This window comes from Zootermopsis nevadensis, unplaced genomic scaffold (genome assembly GCF_977971745.1).
Source record: "Zootermopsis nevadensis isolate Lab colony 2312 unplaced genomic scaffold, Znev_1.0 Znev_ptg000029l, whole genome shotgun sequence".
Taxonomy (NCBI): Eukaryota; Metazoa; Arthropoda; class Insecta; order Blattodea; family Termopsidae; genus Zootermopsis; species Zootermopsis nevadensis.
Window position 1 is genome coordinate 78666 of NW_028259161.1, and position 16997 is coordinate 95662.

At 36.9% G+C, this 16997-nt stretch overlaps 2 protein-coding genes across 3 annotated transcripts; one reads left to right on the top strand and one right to left on the bottom strand.

The window, feature by feature from the left end:
• The first annotated feature begins 53 nt into the window (after positions 1–53).
• LOC110837904 (cancer-related nucleoside-triphosphatase homolog) lies at positions 54–2717 on the top strand. 2 transcript variants are annotated; one of them, XM_022080546.2, is made up of 5 exons: positions 54–299; positions 542–704; positions 779–878; positions 1368–1553; positions 2386–2717. In XM_022080546.2, the coding sequence occupies exons 1-5, from the start codon at positions 185–187 to the stop codon at positions 2446–2448; spliced, it is 627 nt and encodes a 208-aa protein (XP_021936238.1). In that variant the 5' UTR covers positions 54–184; the 3' UTR covers positions 2449–2717. The 2 variants fall into 2 exon arrangements, with proteins under 2 accessions (XP_021936238.1, XP_021936239.1); XM_022080547.2 differs by having other exon boundaries at positions 62–239.
• Positions 1878–16889, bottom strand: PpD3 (protein phosphatase D3). Its single transcript, XM_022080525.2, has 11 exons — positions 16631–16889; positions 11429–11670; positions 11006–11153; positions 10796–10917; positions 8533–8697; positions 7893–7998; positions 6778–6920; positions 6610–6697; positions 4627–4846; positions 3610–3691; positions 1878–2906 (listed from the first exon to the last, which is right to left on the bottom strand). The coding sequence occupies exons 1-11, from the start codon at positions 16722–16724 to the stop codon at positions 2847–2849; spliced, it is 1470 nt and encodes a 489-aa protein (XP_021936217.1). The 5' UTR covers positions 16725–16889; the 3' UTR covers positions 1878–2846.
• Between the last annotated feature and the right edge of the window lie 108 nt (positions 16890–16997).

Below are 16997 nucleotides of genomic sequence, written 5' to 3' on the forward strand. Positions count from 1 at the left end.
AAGTACATATGTTGGTAGAGCCAAATACACAGTCTTTTTTTTTTAATTTTTCCAAATTTTGAAGATGGTACTGCAAAGGGCAGGGGATACCAACTATGGGACATAGGTGGTTCCAATGTTACGTCTCGAACAGAGGCTGTTACAGAAGAAATCGTGAATTATAATGTGCTGAATACTGTATACAATGGGTACTACAGTGGCAAATGCCAAACGACATATATTTTTGACTGGTCCACCAGGTATTCCGCTGAAGCATATAGCGTTTCCCGGAGAGGAAATTCATATGTATTACATTTCATGTAAATGTTTTATTTGGACATTATTAACATTTTATAAGATTTTGGCCAAAATATTAAAGTAAACTTTCCCAGCACAAACAGCTTCCTTTTAACTTAATATGATTACCGTTATTTTCTTACAGGCCATAATATAGTCAACCATCGTTAAATTCTTGATAGTTGTATTCTTCGACAAAATATTTTCAAAAGAAGTGAACTGAACTGTAAAGTTGTCCATTATTTAATGAATTTGGGTCTTTCAGGTATAGGCAAAACAACACTGGTGCAGAAAGTGTGCAACTTGCTACAAAATGCAGGCATTTCTTCAAGCGGATTTTTCACTGAAGAGTTACGAAGTGGTGGAACACGTGTTGGCTTTGATGTTGTCACTCTGGATGGAAAACGAGGGACCCTTGCTAGATTGTTGTAAGTGTTTAATTTCATCTGATAGTAAGAGGTTACAGGACTATGGATTAATTTGTCTTGTTGCACTGTTGCAGGCAGGCTAGCTCCAGAGAAGAATCACACCATGTAGTTGGGCAGTATGGAGTAACACTGAAGTCATTTGAATCATTTGCTCTGCCAGTGTTTTCAACACAGGTTTGTCTTGTTATCAGTGTGTGATGAACTCATTCTAATCCTGCAGCCAGATTTTTTTTTTTACACACAAATAATCTCTTTCAAGTATATTTTTTACTTTCCCTATATCAGTTGTAAAATTGTAGATTTTGGTCTTCAGTCTTCAAATTAAATGTTTTGTGATGAACCTTTCTGCAGTTATCAGTATTCTGGTTAATTCTGACCCAACATGTCACAGCATCAGTGAATAATTATAAATGTTCACGTTACGAGCTTCTACCCACAATGCCATATTCTGAGGACCCACAGTATAGTGACTGAAAGCTGGTGAAGTTTGCGTACAAGGTTATATTGACATCATCAGTTATAATGGTGGACATTTTAAGTTCCAGACTGTTTTTCTGTCAACACAGCTGGTTTCTTTGTACATGTTATTGTACTTTGGGATGGTTTTCCTCTGTAAATCTATTTCAGCATTAAAATCTTTGGATTTAAGATCATGTCTTCCAGGCACACATGGGAGGCATCTTGGTGCTGGATGAGATTGGTCGTATGGAGTTAATGAGTGATCGGTTCAAGCAGGAAGTGAAGAAAGCATTCAGCAATCCTTCCATTACAATACTGGCAACCATTCCAGTGAAGCCTGCACCCTTCACTAAAAGTCTAAGCCAAAGCCCCAACACCCTTGTTCTTGTGGTAAGTTCACAAGCAGCGATGTACTTCAACACTATGAGCCCTTCATGAAGTTCTCTGGTTTTTAACGAATCACTCCAATTACAGACGTGTATTAACATAGTAGACCAAATGCAGTCTTCTGATTGGATGAACAAGCGTAATCTTCCCATGGACTTAATTAGGTCTGATTTCCCACTGTTTGCTTTCAACTTTAATAGTATACTTACAGCAGCTGAGAGATCAGATAGGTTAGGTTAGGTTAGGTGACCATACACATAACTGAAAGTAGGTGCTGGCTCAGAAAAAAGATGCAATGGTAGGTTTTCTTGAACATCACAACGAGCCTTCAGGCTTCATAATGTTTTTTATTGTTTATAAAAAAACTAAAATACGAAATTAATTTTTTTTGAAGTATGAGAAAATGTCCTGCCTCGATTTGAAATTTTGCACACGCCCATTGCACTGTATAAATTACGTTATGTATGAAACCCAAAGAGGCAAGAAATATATTTTGTACACTGAAAATGTAGTTACTCTAATATTTCATGTACTGTACAAACATTTCACTTAAATGTAAGACTTGAGGTTCTCACAGTATGAAAATTTCCGTCTTCTGGGTTGTTGTGCCGTGTAATATGGTAGATGTTTACCGACGTTTCGGAGGTCATACTGCCTCCATGAATATCATTGCCCTGATGACGGAGGCAGTATGACCTCTGAAACGTTGGTTAACATCGACCAGACTACACAGCACAACAACCCAGAAGACAGAAATCTTCATTTCACTTAAAGTAGCATCACTTCAATCTAAAAGGTACTTGTTTTGAAAGCAAGGATTTATCATATGTTTCAGGTCGCCAAGAGCAACAGGGACAACCTCGTTGATCAGGTGTTTGACATGCTGACCAAAACATAAGTTTTTGTTGTGGCCTATTATCTGGGCTGTGGTTTGCAATAGTATTAAAATCATTATGCCAATATACATTACAAAACCTTCACCCCATAGTCAGTCCTCGTTCACTCAGGTAATTAGGTGAAGGAATGTCTTGTTCATTCTATGTGGAACAAGTTTCAAAAGAGAACATAATTGTAAATGCACTGAACTAAACGAGCACTCTCTGTACACAATTCATCACGCTTACAAAACCTGAGGATTAAATGAACAATAAAAAAGTATAAAACACATCCTGAAGCAGAATGGCTCCTCCAGTGTTTCAGCACTTATGTCTAAGCTCGCAAGTGGATCACAGCCGTCTTCATGTACATGTCGTCAGTCGAGCTCATATTAAAATAAGCGTCTGCAATATATGTGTACTAGCATATAAGACTGAGCAGTGAATTTGCATAAGCCATGGGTTTCACATTTGGATGAGGCTGTAACACAACACACAACGTCTTTACACAGTAATACTTAACAATATATTAAAGTGAACAGGTCCTTCCATGCAAGGCTCTAAATGACCAACTACCCAACGTCACATTCAATTTTTCTTTCCTCAGAAGTGAGGTTTTTGTGCTTCAGGGAAGGTGAGAATTTGGGAACAAAGCTGCCAGTAGTTTTAGATTGAGTTCCTTTCACGGGGAATGAAATCACAATGAATCCAATATAAGTAGCTATTTCAGAACAGGGCCCTAACAAACTGTGCTTAAATGCCAAGTTGTTTAATTATATTTTGATGTGGTGGCAGGGAATGTAGAAAACATTTTTATTCATATAACTAGGTTTCTAACAAGGTTAATCTTAAGTGATGGATGGCACAGCCATTTATAAGCTATATCGAACCACTGATAATGATCCTAGGAGGGTCAATTTACATTTGGTGTAATAAATATTAATATAAATGAATAAAAGTTGTTGGCTGGAAAGGAAAACTAAATCTTACAGGATACATTACAACAGAAACTGGGAAGGTCAGGATATCATTAGATGGATCAAGTGAAGTGACTGCAACAAAATTTCACATTCTGCATTGTGTGAGAAAACACATCAAGCCACATGATTCAAACGCTTAAAAACTACTAGTTCAGAATTCCATCGACTGGTATGACACACAGTGGCCTAACGTCGTGAACTTACCACTGCTTCGTATGTTGTGTAATGGGGTTGCATATCCTTGCCTTTCAACACAATGAATGATCCCTTGTTGCCCATCGTATCGCTGTAACAGAAGTATCATCATCATCATATGACACCCTTCACAATAACTTCTTTCTATAATGAATTCTAATTTTAAATAGGCATAACCTGCTTAACCTCCACAGAGCAGCTGTCGAGTTTTAGCTGACTGTTCCTTGAACCAAAAACAGTTAGTCTCCTGTTAGACCTCCCAAGCATTCATCACTGTATTCTACAGTGCCTCTCAGTGGACCCCATCAACCCAGATTATATCTTCAAACACCTCTTGCATGATCTGTTTTAATAATATCTATGAGTCCCAAGATTTGTATCAGGTTTCCAACTAATTCTGTGTGTAATTTTTACTTCCCCAAGCATGCTACGTGTTTGATTAATCAGATTTCCTCAGTTTAATAAATAATCATCATGTTCTGCATATTGGTGCCATGTACACTCATCAGCAGATGCCGACATTTTGGAGAAACATCCTGTTTCCATCTTCAGTTTTTCTGAAAGTAGCATCTGCCAAGAAATGTATATGGCATCAAAACCGAGAACATCATAATCTTCGCTGCCACGATAACCTAAAATCTCAAATAATAAATCATATTCAAGGAAAGAAGCAAATTGTGAACTTCGGTTAATAAGGGACGGGAAGCAGTAATGAGCATGTCCCTAGGGCCAATCAAACTCCTATGAGGTAGTAGGATCTGGCAGTGAGTACAAAGATGGCTGTCTTCTGGGCTGTAGCTGCACGAAGTCTCGTAAGAGTTCACCAATGTTTCAGAGGTCCTTGCTGCTCAATCATCACAGCAATGAGGCAAGGCAGGCCCTGATGATGTAGGCAGCAAGGACCTCTGTAACATTGGTGAACTTCTACCAGACCAGAAGACAGCCACCTTCCCTACAAGGTAATACTTATACCATCAGAGGTCAAAACTGATTACAGGAATAACTGGTGTGATGGCTTGCACTCACCAGTAGTTTGGAGCAGAGAACACCGTGATGCATTTCCCATCATGAGCCACTTCATAGCCATCATTCTTCACCTCATGACTTCTTATCACATAATCCAGACCATTCAGTTCTAGAAATTTCTTGGTGACGTCAGGACCAAACTGAACACCAACACCACGTTTACTAGGTGCACGTCCGACCTGCGGCTGAGGGTCTGACCACAGGAGTTCACACATCAGCCCTACAACGAAATACTCATCAAGAATCAATGCCGCACCCACTCTGCTATGGCGCCTCATCTTTGTACAGCAGGGATTGGCAATAGTATGCCTGTGGGGACCCTGGTATCCTTGGAAGGGTGTTTTTGGGTACCCATGATAATTTCAAAATATTCGTAAGTGCCATTTCCTGACAAGAAAGGTCATTTGTTTATTAAGCACTGTTTAACAGAGAGAGAGAGCATTCAAAACAACAATGTCCTCCTGTGAGACCACCAGGTACACACCGACTGATAATGTAATTATTTCACATATATTTTGTTCAAATACTTCAACTGCAGTGCTCTGAGGTTCTAGAACATATGATACAGAGCTCTGACCCTGCCCCACCAAACTATCATCTGTTTGAACCCATCAAAGAACACTTTAAGTGGCTGTCATTATGCCTGCAACCATGAACCAAAGCAGGCAGTGCATACATAGCTTGTATAATGCTGCACGGGGACTAAACTGAAAAATGAAGCACTTGTGGGCTCTGTATTGGTTTGTAATTTTAATAACTACATTATGGATACTTTTGAACTGCCTGCATCAAATACCATTTGAAAGGTCTGCTTGTAGTTATATCACAATGGTTACAATGGGAGGTCTTAAAACAAGACAGGTGAAGGAATCTCTTGGCAGGCAGATCAGTAACAAGTACGCTGTGACTAGGGTTTATAAAAAACCGACTTTTGAAAAAACCGATTTTCGAATCCCAGTATTTCCAAAAAAACAGGTTTTCGATTTTTTAAAAAAAACTAAAACAATATTTATACTTATTTAAAAAAAATTCAGTTTACTTAATATTTATGGAACTACAAAAATAGAACAAACTAAAATATACTACATACAAAACCAAATAAAATAACTAAAATCCGTACAAAATATAAATTATAATTTTTTATTTTATACAGTATTTTTCTTCAGGAAATATGATTTCAAAAAACATAAAATATCCAGTGAACGATTACTTAATCTTGTTCTTATTCTAGATACAAAATTGCCTGAAATAGGAAATACTCTCTCACTGGCTACTGAACTTGCTTTTATCGTTTTCAGGGCATCAAATAACAAATCTAAATTCTTTGTTCTTTTATTGGTTGCCTCAAATACTGGAAATTCGGCCTTCAGTGTCTTCGGATTTGATATTATTTCTTCAGGTTCCTCAGGAAACCTATGAATTGATTTTTCCATGGCTTCTTTTAGAGCATTGCCCTGATTAATGGTTTGTCCGTCTCCGATATATTCATCATCGGAATCTGTTTCCATACAAGAATTTGGATATATTCTAGACAATATTTGTCCAGGTAACTTAATAATATCGAGTTTCGAAGCTAGTGGAAATACACTAGATTTCTTTGTTGAAATGTTTTGTGGATTTTGCAAATGTAGCAATCCAAATTGTCTTCTTTCTTGAATTCGTACTTCTAAAGCATTTAATAATTTGGAACTAATTTCAGCCTGACTCATGAACATTAGTTTTACTACAATATGCTTGTGCCCGAGGCGATTTCAATTCAAAATGTTAACGTTTTTAATTAATTAATTTTTACATATTAATTCTAGTATCTAAAACCGGTTTTCGAATTTTACAAATTTATCAAAACAAAAAAAAAAGTTTTTAAACCCGACTTTTAAAAATCGACAAACCCTAGCTGTGACGTTGTCAACAAAATGTATGAATTATTCAGCCTTCAGATAGTTAATTGTTCAGGCTGTGCTGACCCCAAACAAAACCACTTACCTTCCTCTGGTGGTTGCCTGTTCCTGTCAATCTTACTGATCTCATCCAGCGTGACATCATCCCTGGAGAACAGCCCCCCATGCATCACCTGATGGCACACAAGTCTTGTCACTATGACATACAAATTAACACTTATTCAAGAAAGCACGTGCATCTGAACATACTGACCAGGACTTTGCCATTGAGGCAGTGGGCCAGCGGTAGCCAGTTGTACACTTCAGTGAAGAGTTCAGACATCTGAGCAGTGTACTTTGCCTTCACCTCACCTTCAAACCCATACATCTGGTTCATAGTCTGGCTCTCATGGTTGCCTGCCAACAAAACTTACACTTTATTTTCAGTTTATATTTTATGCATTCTTCGTTATGATGTATATAAAATGAACACACAATGTAAAGGTAATATCTGTTTATCCATGTCAATGATTCATCCCCAGAAATGTATGATGAATTTTGATGAAATATGGCATCCACAGTAAAAGCTGTCAATTACAGCCGCTACTTTACATGAAGCCCAAATTAAACTTTATCATGCACCAAGATCCATAAATTCCATTTCAATTTGTTATATGGTGCATGAATGTATACAGCCTGATCAGTGTTATAATGTGCATTTATATCTACAATAAATGAACATTAGTATCAAGGAAGCATGGGGAATTGCAAATAACCCATTTGGAGATCATGCACTCCTCACTGATGTTCTCCTCTTTAGACCACTTTCCTTTTTCATGAAATATGCTCACTTACTGCATGCACACATGTTCTTTTGCAACAATGGTAGAACACTAGTCATTTACTATATGGTCCCAAAGTTTGTGTGCTAAAGTACCAAAAAGAATCAAACTTTGTTACTAACTTTTGGTAACACCATTTCTTGCAGAATGTGTAAAACTGAGATGATCATGTGAAACTTCTTCTTGGCTTTTTATTATATGGTAATATGAATGGGTAACCCCAGCTAGGAATGTGAAATTTTGAACAAAGTTGGATAATTTTCTTCAAAACACTTTTATGACAAACTTACAAACATGACAATGAAGCAAAGTTTTCAATTAGCAAGAATATTTACTAGTGGAGATTATTCACAGGAAACTATCATGAACTTGTGCAACAAAATGAAAATGCACAGGCAGTTCTGATAAATACACCATTCTCAAGAAGAGTTTCACATGGGGTCCACACCAAAGAGAAATCACGCGTCATTATCAGGCTGCCGTAATCACTGATCTATCAGAGTCAGTAACATACAAGCAAGCACACCATGAACAGTACGGCTCTTACCCCGAGACATGAAGAAATGTTCTGGGTATAGAAGTTTGAATCCAAATAATGTGAAAATACATTCAACTGAAAATGATCCACGGTCTACAAAATCACCATTGAACAGCTGTTGACTCATTAAGGAAAAGTGTTCCTATTCATCATGTCTGTGAACATTATACGACTTTGAATAAGGAATGATCATGAACCGCCAAGCCAAGAAGCAGGGATTACAGCATCTGCATAACCAGTAACAGATAAACAGGGGACTAGAAAAATTTAAAAAACAAATTCACATCATACAGTCACTTGTTTTGAAAGAACAGCTGACAGCAACAACAAGAAAACTGTAGTTATTTTACTTGTACACATTTCTTTATTGTTTAAAAAAATGCTGTCAGTAGCTCTGACTATGCAATGTAAAATCATGGGACTTTTAGTGAATAATATAGGAAAGGATGTGGAAGGAAGCAGTCATGGCTTAATTTAAAGTACTATCCCAGTATTTACTGGGAGGCACTGAGGAAAACTATGAAGAACCTCAGTCAGGATAGCCAGTATCCAGGTGAACACATGAAGCAGAAGAGCTAACAGCTTATCCACAATGTTCTCTGCTGCAGTCAGACTGAGTCTTGCAATGACGGTAATCAAAAAAGGATACATATGGATTGCTTGGTGACGGCAGGCCATTCAGATCAAAAATATTCATGAGATCATAGAACTGTCCATGTATGTCACCACAAATAGTAAATTTACTGTCATCAGGAACTGTAATTTCAACTAAGGATGGTTGTGACATGAACAGCTGCTTTACATCCAGTAGGATCTGAAATGACAGAAAACAGTCAGCATTCTGGAAACATTCTCTTGTTGACATATTTTGCTTTGTCATTTTAGATTAATTGAAGTGGTAAAAGCGTTCATTCCAAACTGCCCGAACCACTGTAATAATGTCATCAAAATCCTCAAGGTAAAACCCTACAAAGAAACATAACAAACACCATCCAGAAGCACAATTACATTATAGTATGGAGCAAGTCAAGGACACTGCCTTTCTTAAGTACATGCAAGATTCACCTGTTCATTCACACTGGTACATCTCTTTGTTCTGTTAATTAAATATTACAATACTTTATTTCATCACTTACATTAAACAAATGTCTTTTATGAGCCACAATACACAGAGTCAAACAAATATAGCAATATATGATGTACACAACTTCTTTAAACAAATACAAGATTGTGTCAACATCAGAGAAGTTATATTGTCAATACAGAAATGTACTGGCAGATGTTTGTGGTTTGCTGAAGAGCAAAGTAGGAAGAATTTGGGCACGAGCAGTGGCACCATTCTGGTCCCAAAGAAGTCTGTACGTAACAAGCCTATAACTGATACAAACAATCTTCAGCGTCTCAGCCATGCATTCTTAGGGCATGTTCTAACCACTGTGCAATATCTACTGAATATATTTATAATTCTCTTCACTTTAATAATTTCTAATTCCGCCAATTCTTATACGTCCCTTGACCGACATTACAAATTTAATTTCCACACAACCAATCTTTGTTATATCCTACTTCTTTACTACACACACTTTACTCCCATCAAATAACTGGAAATGCCACTACCTTTTGGAATTTTAGTTGTTTCTAAAATAGTTTTCCCTTTTAAATTTCTTCCTATAGCATCACATATACAGCCCGTTTTCGGGCCATGACTTCCCCCTTTCTCGGAGGTTTCTTGGTCTTTTGAAGTGTGCATTTGTGAGTAGCGAGTGACCAGCCCACTGACTCTGCACAATTACTACTCAATCCTGAATTGACTGCCAGAGCCATCTAGCAGTGAATCAGGAGACTTCGGTGAGAAACATCTCGTTCATGCTCGTAAGGTTCTTTTACGCCGGCTTTACTTCCTCTCCAAAAGAAGTTGTGCTATGGATTTTTATCACCCTCAAAAATCCATCGACCTCGGCCGGGACTGAACCCGTGAACCTTGGGTCCAGTGGCGAGCGCGCTAACCGCTAGTCCACCGAGGGCGACAAATATATAAAACAATAAAAGAGAGGGGAATGTGACATCATGACTGCCAGAATTGCATCCTTAAGGAAAATTCATAGATTCTAGACACAGAATGATCCTCTTCAGTGATTTTCCTAAATGAAACATGGTTAAATTACAATGATCCAAGCAACTGTATCTGGTAGTGCTACAAGTAACTACAGAATGGGAAAGGGGGCTTGTTCATCATGTGTGATTGCTGACTAACAAAGAGACAACTAAACTGGATGAATGGGACATGAATTTGTCCATCTTCAGCTGCAGAAATGTCATTACAACCAAATATGTTACAGCCCACTGTGGGAAAACAGAAATAATAAACCTGGAAGGAACAGCCAATAAGATACGTAGTTTTTGTCAAGTCTGGATGCCCTACAGGTTGAAGAGGGAAAACAGTTTGGGGGTGGAGGAGAATGCAAATGGCTTCATCAAGACAAAAGAATTACTCCACACTGTAATATGTTGAGGATGAAACAAAAAATAACACAGAATCCAATGGGTAGTTGTTGGTCCTTTACTTTAAGGAAACAAGATGCTCAGGAAAAGATCTGGAATTAACATTTTAAATACCTGCAGCCAGTACTCTGACCACTGTATGTTAACTTCATAGACGTATATGGCCACTTAATTGGCTGCAAACTTAGGAGTCTCTTGTGAAAGTTTGCATGTAAATTTTAATACCCACAAAAAGAACTTGGACTACCCGAGTTATACACTGGTAATTGATAAGGGTATAGTAAAGGTCAAGGGAGACAATAATAACATTGCATAATGAGATGCTACAGGTCACATACTAATGCTAGGGTCCTGGCATCAACATGCAGCTTGGAAAGAGTGAGACAAGAAATATGATGCTGACAGACTACCTTGTACGCGTACTTGCGGTGAAGCTTTCCCTGCTCCTTGTATGTCTTCATGAGGTGCTGCATGAATGCAAATGTCACCTTCCCATCTTCCAACATGGGACCACTGTACTCATCCTCAATTACTGAAAGAAGCACAAATATTAATAATGGAAATGTGCGTGCGCACACATGCCAACATCTTTTTGTGTCTACCTATCTCACAGCAGTTACCCATGTTCTCCAAGTTGATGGAGTCTGCTACACTCCTTTTTGTGTCATCTACCCGTATCGCTCTCTCAAATGCCACCTGCTTCACGATCTTGCTGCATTCCGTATATTTAATTTTGGCATCTGCATCATTTGGTTTTGCTTTGGTCACCTGCAACAAACATGCACAGCTGATACAAAAAGTGTGTTTCAATGCACAGCAATGGTGTCCACTTCAATATACTATTCAATCATTGCTCTAGAGGGAGGGAGAAAACTCAGATTCGGTCACGTCAGTTGGTCTCCTGACTGAGATCTTAACTGGGTACCTGCAGAATAGGAAGCACAGTATTAACAATAACATAGCAAAATCTAATTAGGCCAAATGGCCATGGAGTTTAATCCTCATCTTACCACTCCATGACTAAAATAAACAGCAATACATACGGCCTCATAGTCCCGAAGCGCAAGCTTGAATTTTCCCAAAGACATGTGGGCACCAGCTCTCCGATAATATCCCTTCACGTATGTTTTATCTAGTTCGATGGCTTTTGACGCATCATTCAGGGCATACCCAAAACATTCAGTTTTCAGGTATGCAATGCTCCTATTACCATAGTAAACAGCAACAGATGGGTTCAGCTCAATTGCCTTTGAGTATAGATCAATGGCCTTGTTGTAATCTTGTTCTGCAACACACAGATGGAGGGTACAGCATGGCCAGTATCAACCAGAGTTTCTCTGCCTTTAAATTATACTAAAAATATTCAGTATGATACAACAGTATAAGCATATGCAGGGTGAGGTAGCGTTCATTCGTAAATTTAAGGATACACCAGTCAACCACAATTTATGAAAATTTAATTTAAGTAAAATGAATTGAAAGACAAGTGTTTGCCATTAATGAGGGACATCATAACAAAGTTGCTACTTAAAGATAGCACCTGTCAGATGTCATCCATCATGATTGATGCAATCAATTCATAACACTTTCCAATACACACAGTCACATGGTCAGTGGTATGGCATTAATTTATTCAGATATTTACTGGTCAGCAGTCAATCAACAATTTAAGGACTGTGTTTGAAGAATGAATAATTTCCCACTATGGTGACATTTCTTGGCCAGCCCAATTGCCCAATGTGTCAGCTTCCGATTTCTTTTATGGGAATCCTTAAAGAGCAAAGTGTTTCAAATACATCCGGCACACTGCAATATCTCAAACACAGAATCTGTAAGGAAAAAAATGCTATATCACTAGCCACGTTATAGCACATAATGGAAAGTGTTATGAATCGAGAGCATCAGTGTATCAATCTTGACGGACGACATCTGACACGTATTATTTTTAATAAGGAACTTGGTTATAACGTTCCTCAATAATGGCAAACACTTGCCTTGTAATCCACATTACGCTGAATAAATTTGAATAAACTGTCGTCAACTAATGCAGTGGTTCCCAATTATTTTTCTAATTCCTATAATTAAATACAAAAGATATTTCATGCAATACACACTGTTTTACACTAATCATTATAGGCGCGGATACAGGGAGCATTTTTGGTATTTAATAAGTAAAAATGTACATATATTGTATTTATTTCCCATTACATCTGACCACTGATTTTCCCCATGGCCTCCCAAGGAAATCATGCTATCTTTGCGCACGCTAACCACAGAAACTGATGAAGTGTAAAAATGACAGTACTCACTCAGTACAATGGGAGGGCCTGCATATTTGAAACTAGGTGACTCATTCTCACTTGAATCGTAACAGTAACTTTCAAGTTTAGGGCAGTTATGGTACTTCAATTTAAATGCTGCCATTGCTGAAAATGCTTTTTTTTTACACAGATTTGTAGTTCCAAAAAGTATTAAGACGTCAACAACTAGTTCAAGAGTTCTAAGCATTATTTTTTATGTAAATCCAAAATTCAGGAACATACAAAGCTTCAAACTCGATCTTGAAAGACGAATTACAGCTAAGTTCCATCAGAGATTCCCAGACATTTATGGAAAGGTCATTTATTCTTTCACCAATCATGACTGCAAATGCATTTCAGATACATTCATGTTGCTAAAGGGTTAGTTCTGGAAAGCAATTGTTAACACAACTCTCAAGATTAGTGAGAAGAGTCAGAACATGAGGTTTCATCTTTTCAAATGCTTCATCACTTTTTTTCCTATGAATTCACTCGCGCTCACAAACCTTTCTAGGGTGTCACGTTCCCAAAAGCTTTTCCATAGTACTGTCACTTTCATAAATGCTGACATTTTGTAAAAAAGATGAAAAGCAGTTGCACGTTTGGACCATGAAGAGATGTGTTTGGTCTGTTGAGCACATCAAATGTATGAGACATAAGAACAAGCCAGTGCTTAACCAAAAAGTGTTAATACAGTGGAGAACCAGAGTCCTACAAAAATCTGCATACTTCTTTCAGTTCAACTAATCATTTATGAACTTACCCCTTGATAACCACCAAACCTACAAATGCAAGAGAAGAGACTTGTGGTCTGCGTGAATTTCTTAACACAAAACTGCAAATAAGCGAGAGTTCAATGGGCGAGTTTTCACAAAGTTCACTACTTTGACTACCTGACTGTAGTGCAGAATGCAACTTTAGTTGAAGGTCACAATGTTTATAGTTCATGTGGGTAGCAATTTTCTGTACTTAACGTGAACTCTTCCTGGATGTTTTCTCTGAAACAGTATCTGACAAACATCTGTAGCTTATATAATCCTGCAACATCTATTGACTCATCAATTTGAAGACCAAATTTTGGACTGCATTTAATCCCAGTCAGCAGGTGTTCCTTGATGTCTTCTGACACTGATTCAATGCGTAGCATCACTGTATTATTAGACAAGAGAGCTTTACCATGCACAGTTTTTCACATTTTCAGAAACTGAAACCATTTTCGGCACTTTTAAATTGCTTTATAAGCCACAAATCCATTTTTACACAAGTTGTCAGTAAAATCTTGCTATGTTAAGCGTTACTAACGAACCACAGAAGTTTGTAATAATAACAGCTTTAACACATGCATTTTGTATTTGTTTGTTCCTGTTTAATTTACGCTGCCAACAGTGTGAAGGGGTCAATTTCTTGAAAAATAACATGCATTCTAAGACTGCCTAATCTTAAGATATCTGAACTGTTTAATTACTGCTCACTGACGTACTTTTTATGGATTTTGTAAGGTAAGTAAGTCTACAGATATCATCAGGCATGTGTCACCTAGTTTGCGAACCACTGGACTAGTGTATCTTTAAAAATGATGAATCCTGCCCCTCCAAGTAGATACATCCATACATACACACACCTATATATACCAATTGCACATTATACATCATGATGGTGGAGGCAGCAAGGACCTCTGAAACATCAGAAAACTTCTACCAGGCTACACAGCACAACTCAGAAGACAGCCATCTTCAGACGCACTGCTGTGAAAACCCCAAATCCTACTAGTTACAAAATATTTTTGCTTTATTAAAACACTCACATGCAACATTAGGAAAGTAATGTATTTTAATTGAATAATCTAATTAAATTCTTAAGAAAACTGTTCTGTTTTCCTGTGTTATTTGTAGAAATTCCTTTACTAATCTGTGTTATACACTAATATACAATCGAATATTATTAACACTCAGTCTAAACCCATACTTTTTGCAGATGACACTAATATTACTATTTCAAATCCAGAAATTAACCGTTCCCAAATCTTCATAAATGATGTATTTGCTAGCTTGAACAAGTGGCTTAAGGCCAATAAACTCACATCAAATTTGGACAAAACAAACTTCATGAAATTTTGTATTAACAACAAAATTTGTGTTAATCTGAACATGGTATAACAATAGAACAATCGAACATCTAAATTTCTTGGCATACAAACAATAGCATACATAACACATACTGAATAAACTATCCCTAAACTAAGTTCAGGATGTTTTACTGAGGACATCAGCGCTAATCATGGAAATAGAAACTTTAAAATTAGTCTACTTTGCTTACTTCCATTCCATTATGTCATGGTATAATATTCTGGGAAAATTCAACAGATGGAAAAAAGTATTTTACATTCAAAAGAGGATAAATAGAATAATGGCAGGCACCGAAACAAGAGGCTCTTGTAGGGAATTATTTAAGAAATTTAATATTCTCCCGCTAGCCAGCGAATTCTTATTTTCATTATCATCATTTGTTGTAGACAACATGGAAAAATTTCAAACAAATTCAGATGTACACAATATAAATACAAGATGCAGACATAACCATCATGTGTCAAATACTGACTTCAGCAAATATCAAAAATGAGTTTACTACAATGGAATTAAATTATTCAAAAATCTTCTTCCTACCATAAAAATGTTAAATCATATCATAAAACTATTTAAGCCAGCACTAAAAGATTATCTCTCATCTCACGCCTTCTACAGAGTAGAATAATTTACTTTGAACAATATACATATTTCCGGTTTAACAATGTCTGTACATTTTTCCAGTACCTAAGGTTGTTACATTTTATATTTCACATTTTATGTTCTAATTTTTCTTCTTCATTCTTGTCTGTCTGCCCACAAATCCTCTTCGATGTTTCTCTCCCTCATTAATGATTGAATTCCCTGTATCCAGGTATTTGGAGGACGTCCTCTTTTCTTTCTTCCAGGCGATACCCATTCCATGACCTTCTTCACTAATCTCTCTTCTGTCATCCTTTTTGTATGTCCATACCATTCCAATTGCTTTTGTTGGATAAAATCAAGAATTGAATTTTGAACATTCATTCTATCTCTAGTTTCATTCCTTATTTTTTCCCGTCTCGACATCCTTGCAGAACATCTCCAAAAGTCCATCTCAGTACTATGATATTTTATTATTATTGATACATATGATAATGGTGATGATTCCTTGATGTAATTACATTACTGTAATACTGCATTATATCAGATATGTATGTAAATAGCTGTTAAAACTTTGTATTTGTATTATGATACATTCTACATCCTTGGCTTAGGCTTATGAAGGGTCTCACTCACTCACTCACTCTATGGTACAGAATATTCTTTGAAAGGTCGAGCTATCAAATAATCCTGTCCCCACTAAAAAGGCCAAATCACAATGTAAAAAATTTTAGCCAGCACAAAAAAGGACCTCCTATCTCACTCTTACTCCATAGAATAGTTTACCTCAATCAAAAATTCTCAGCTATTATAAACACATGTAAGCAATTGTGGGAATGCTTGCATGTGAAATTATTTTTGCAGCAATACTGTAGTTGATTGTAAATTAGAGTCACAACTATGGAATTTATATATGTAGAAGAAACAAGTATTGTATTTGCAATATGATATGTTCTACATCCTTAGCTTGGGCCTATGAAATGTACATAAAATCAATTCTGTTCTATTGCTTTAGTAATCTGTAAACATTAGATCATAACCTAACTTGACTAAACTACTATAAATCAACTGCTTATGATCTACGTCTGCGTTTGGATGATCTAAACATCACTGGCCGGACTTACAGGAAAGTTTTTTTTTAAACAGGGACAATCAAAAACCTACAACTCAACAGCATTACCTATCTCATGAGCATAATAATTCATAGCCAAATTACTTAAAAATATATGGATTAGCATACTTCTAAAACAGTTATTAGCTTCTTCTTTCATTTTCTCTGCCTCTTCGACATTTTCCGGCGAAACTGAAGGCGTAATTTCTGCGCTTACACTCATTTTTACCTTCGTTTCTTACCAACAACACTCCTCAAAACCTCGCAGCTCGCAGTACGTGAGCCTTTTGTTCAACATTACATCCACAGTTAACACCACCATACCACTGGTCGTCATTGATTGTGCTTTATCTTTTAGGTTACAATCACAGACCAACTCACTACAAGTGCTGAATGAAACTGATAGATGTTTTGCAGTTGTCTAAAATCGAGATTACTGCCTAAAGAACTTATATATATATATATATATATATATATATATATATATATATATATA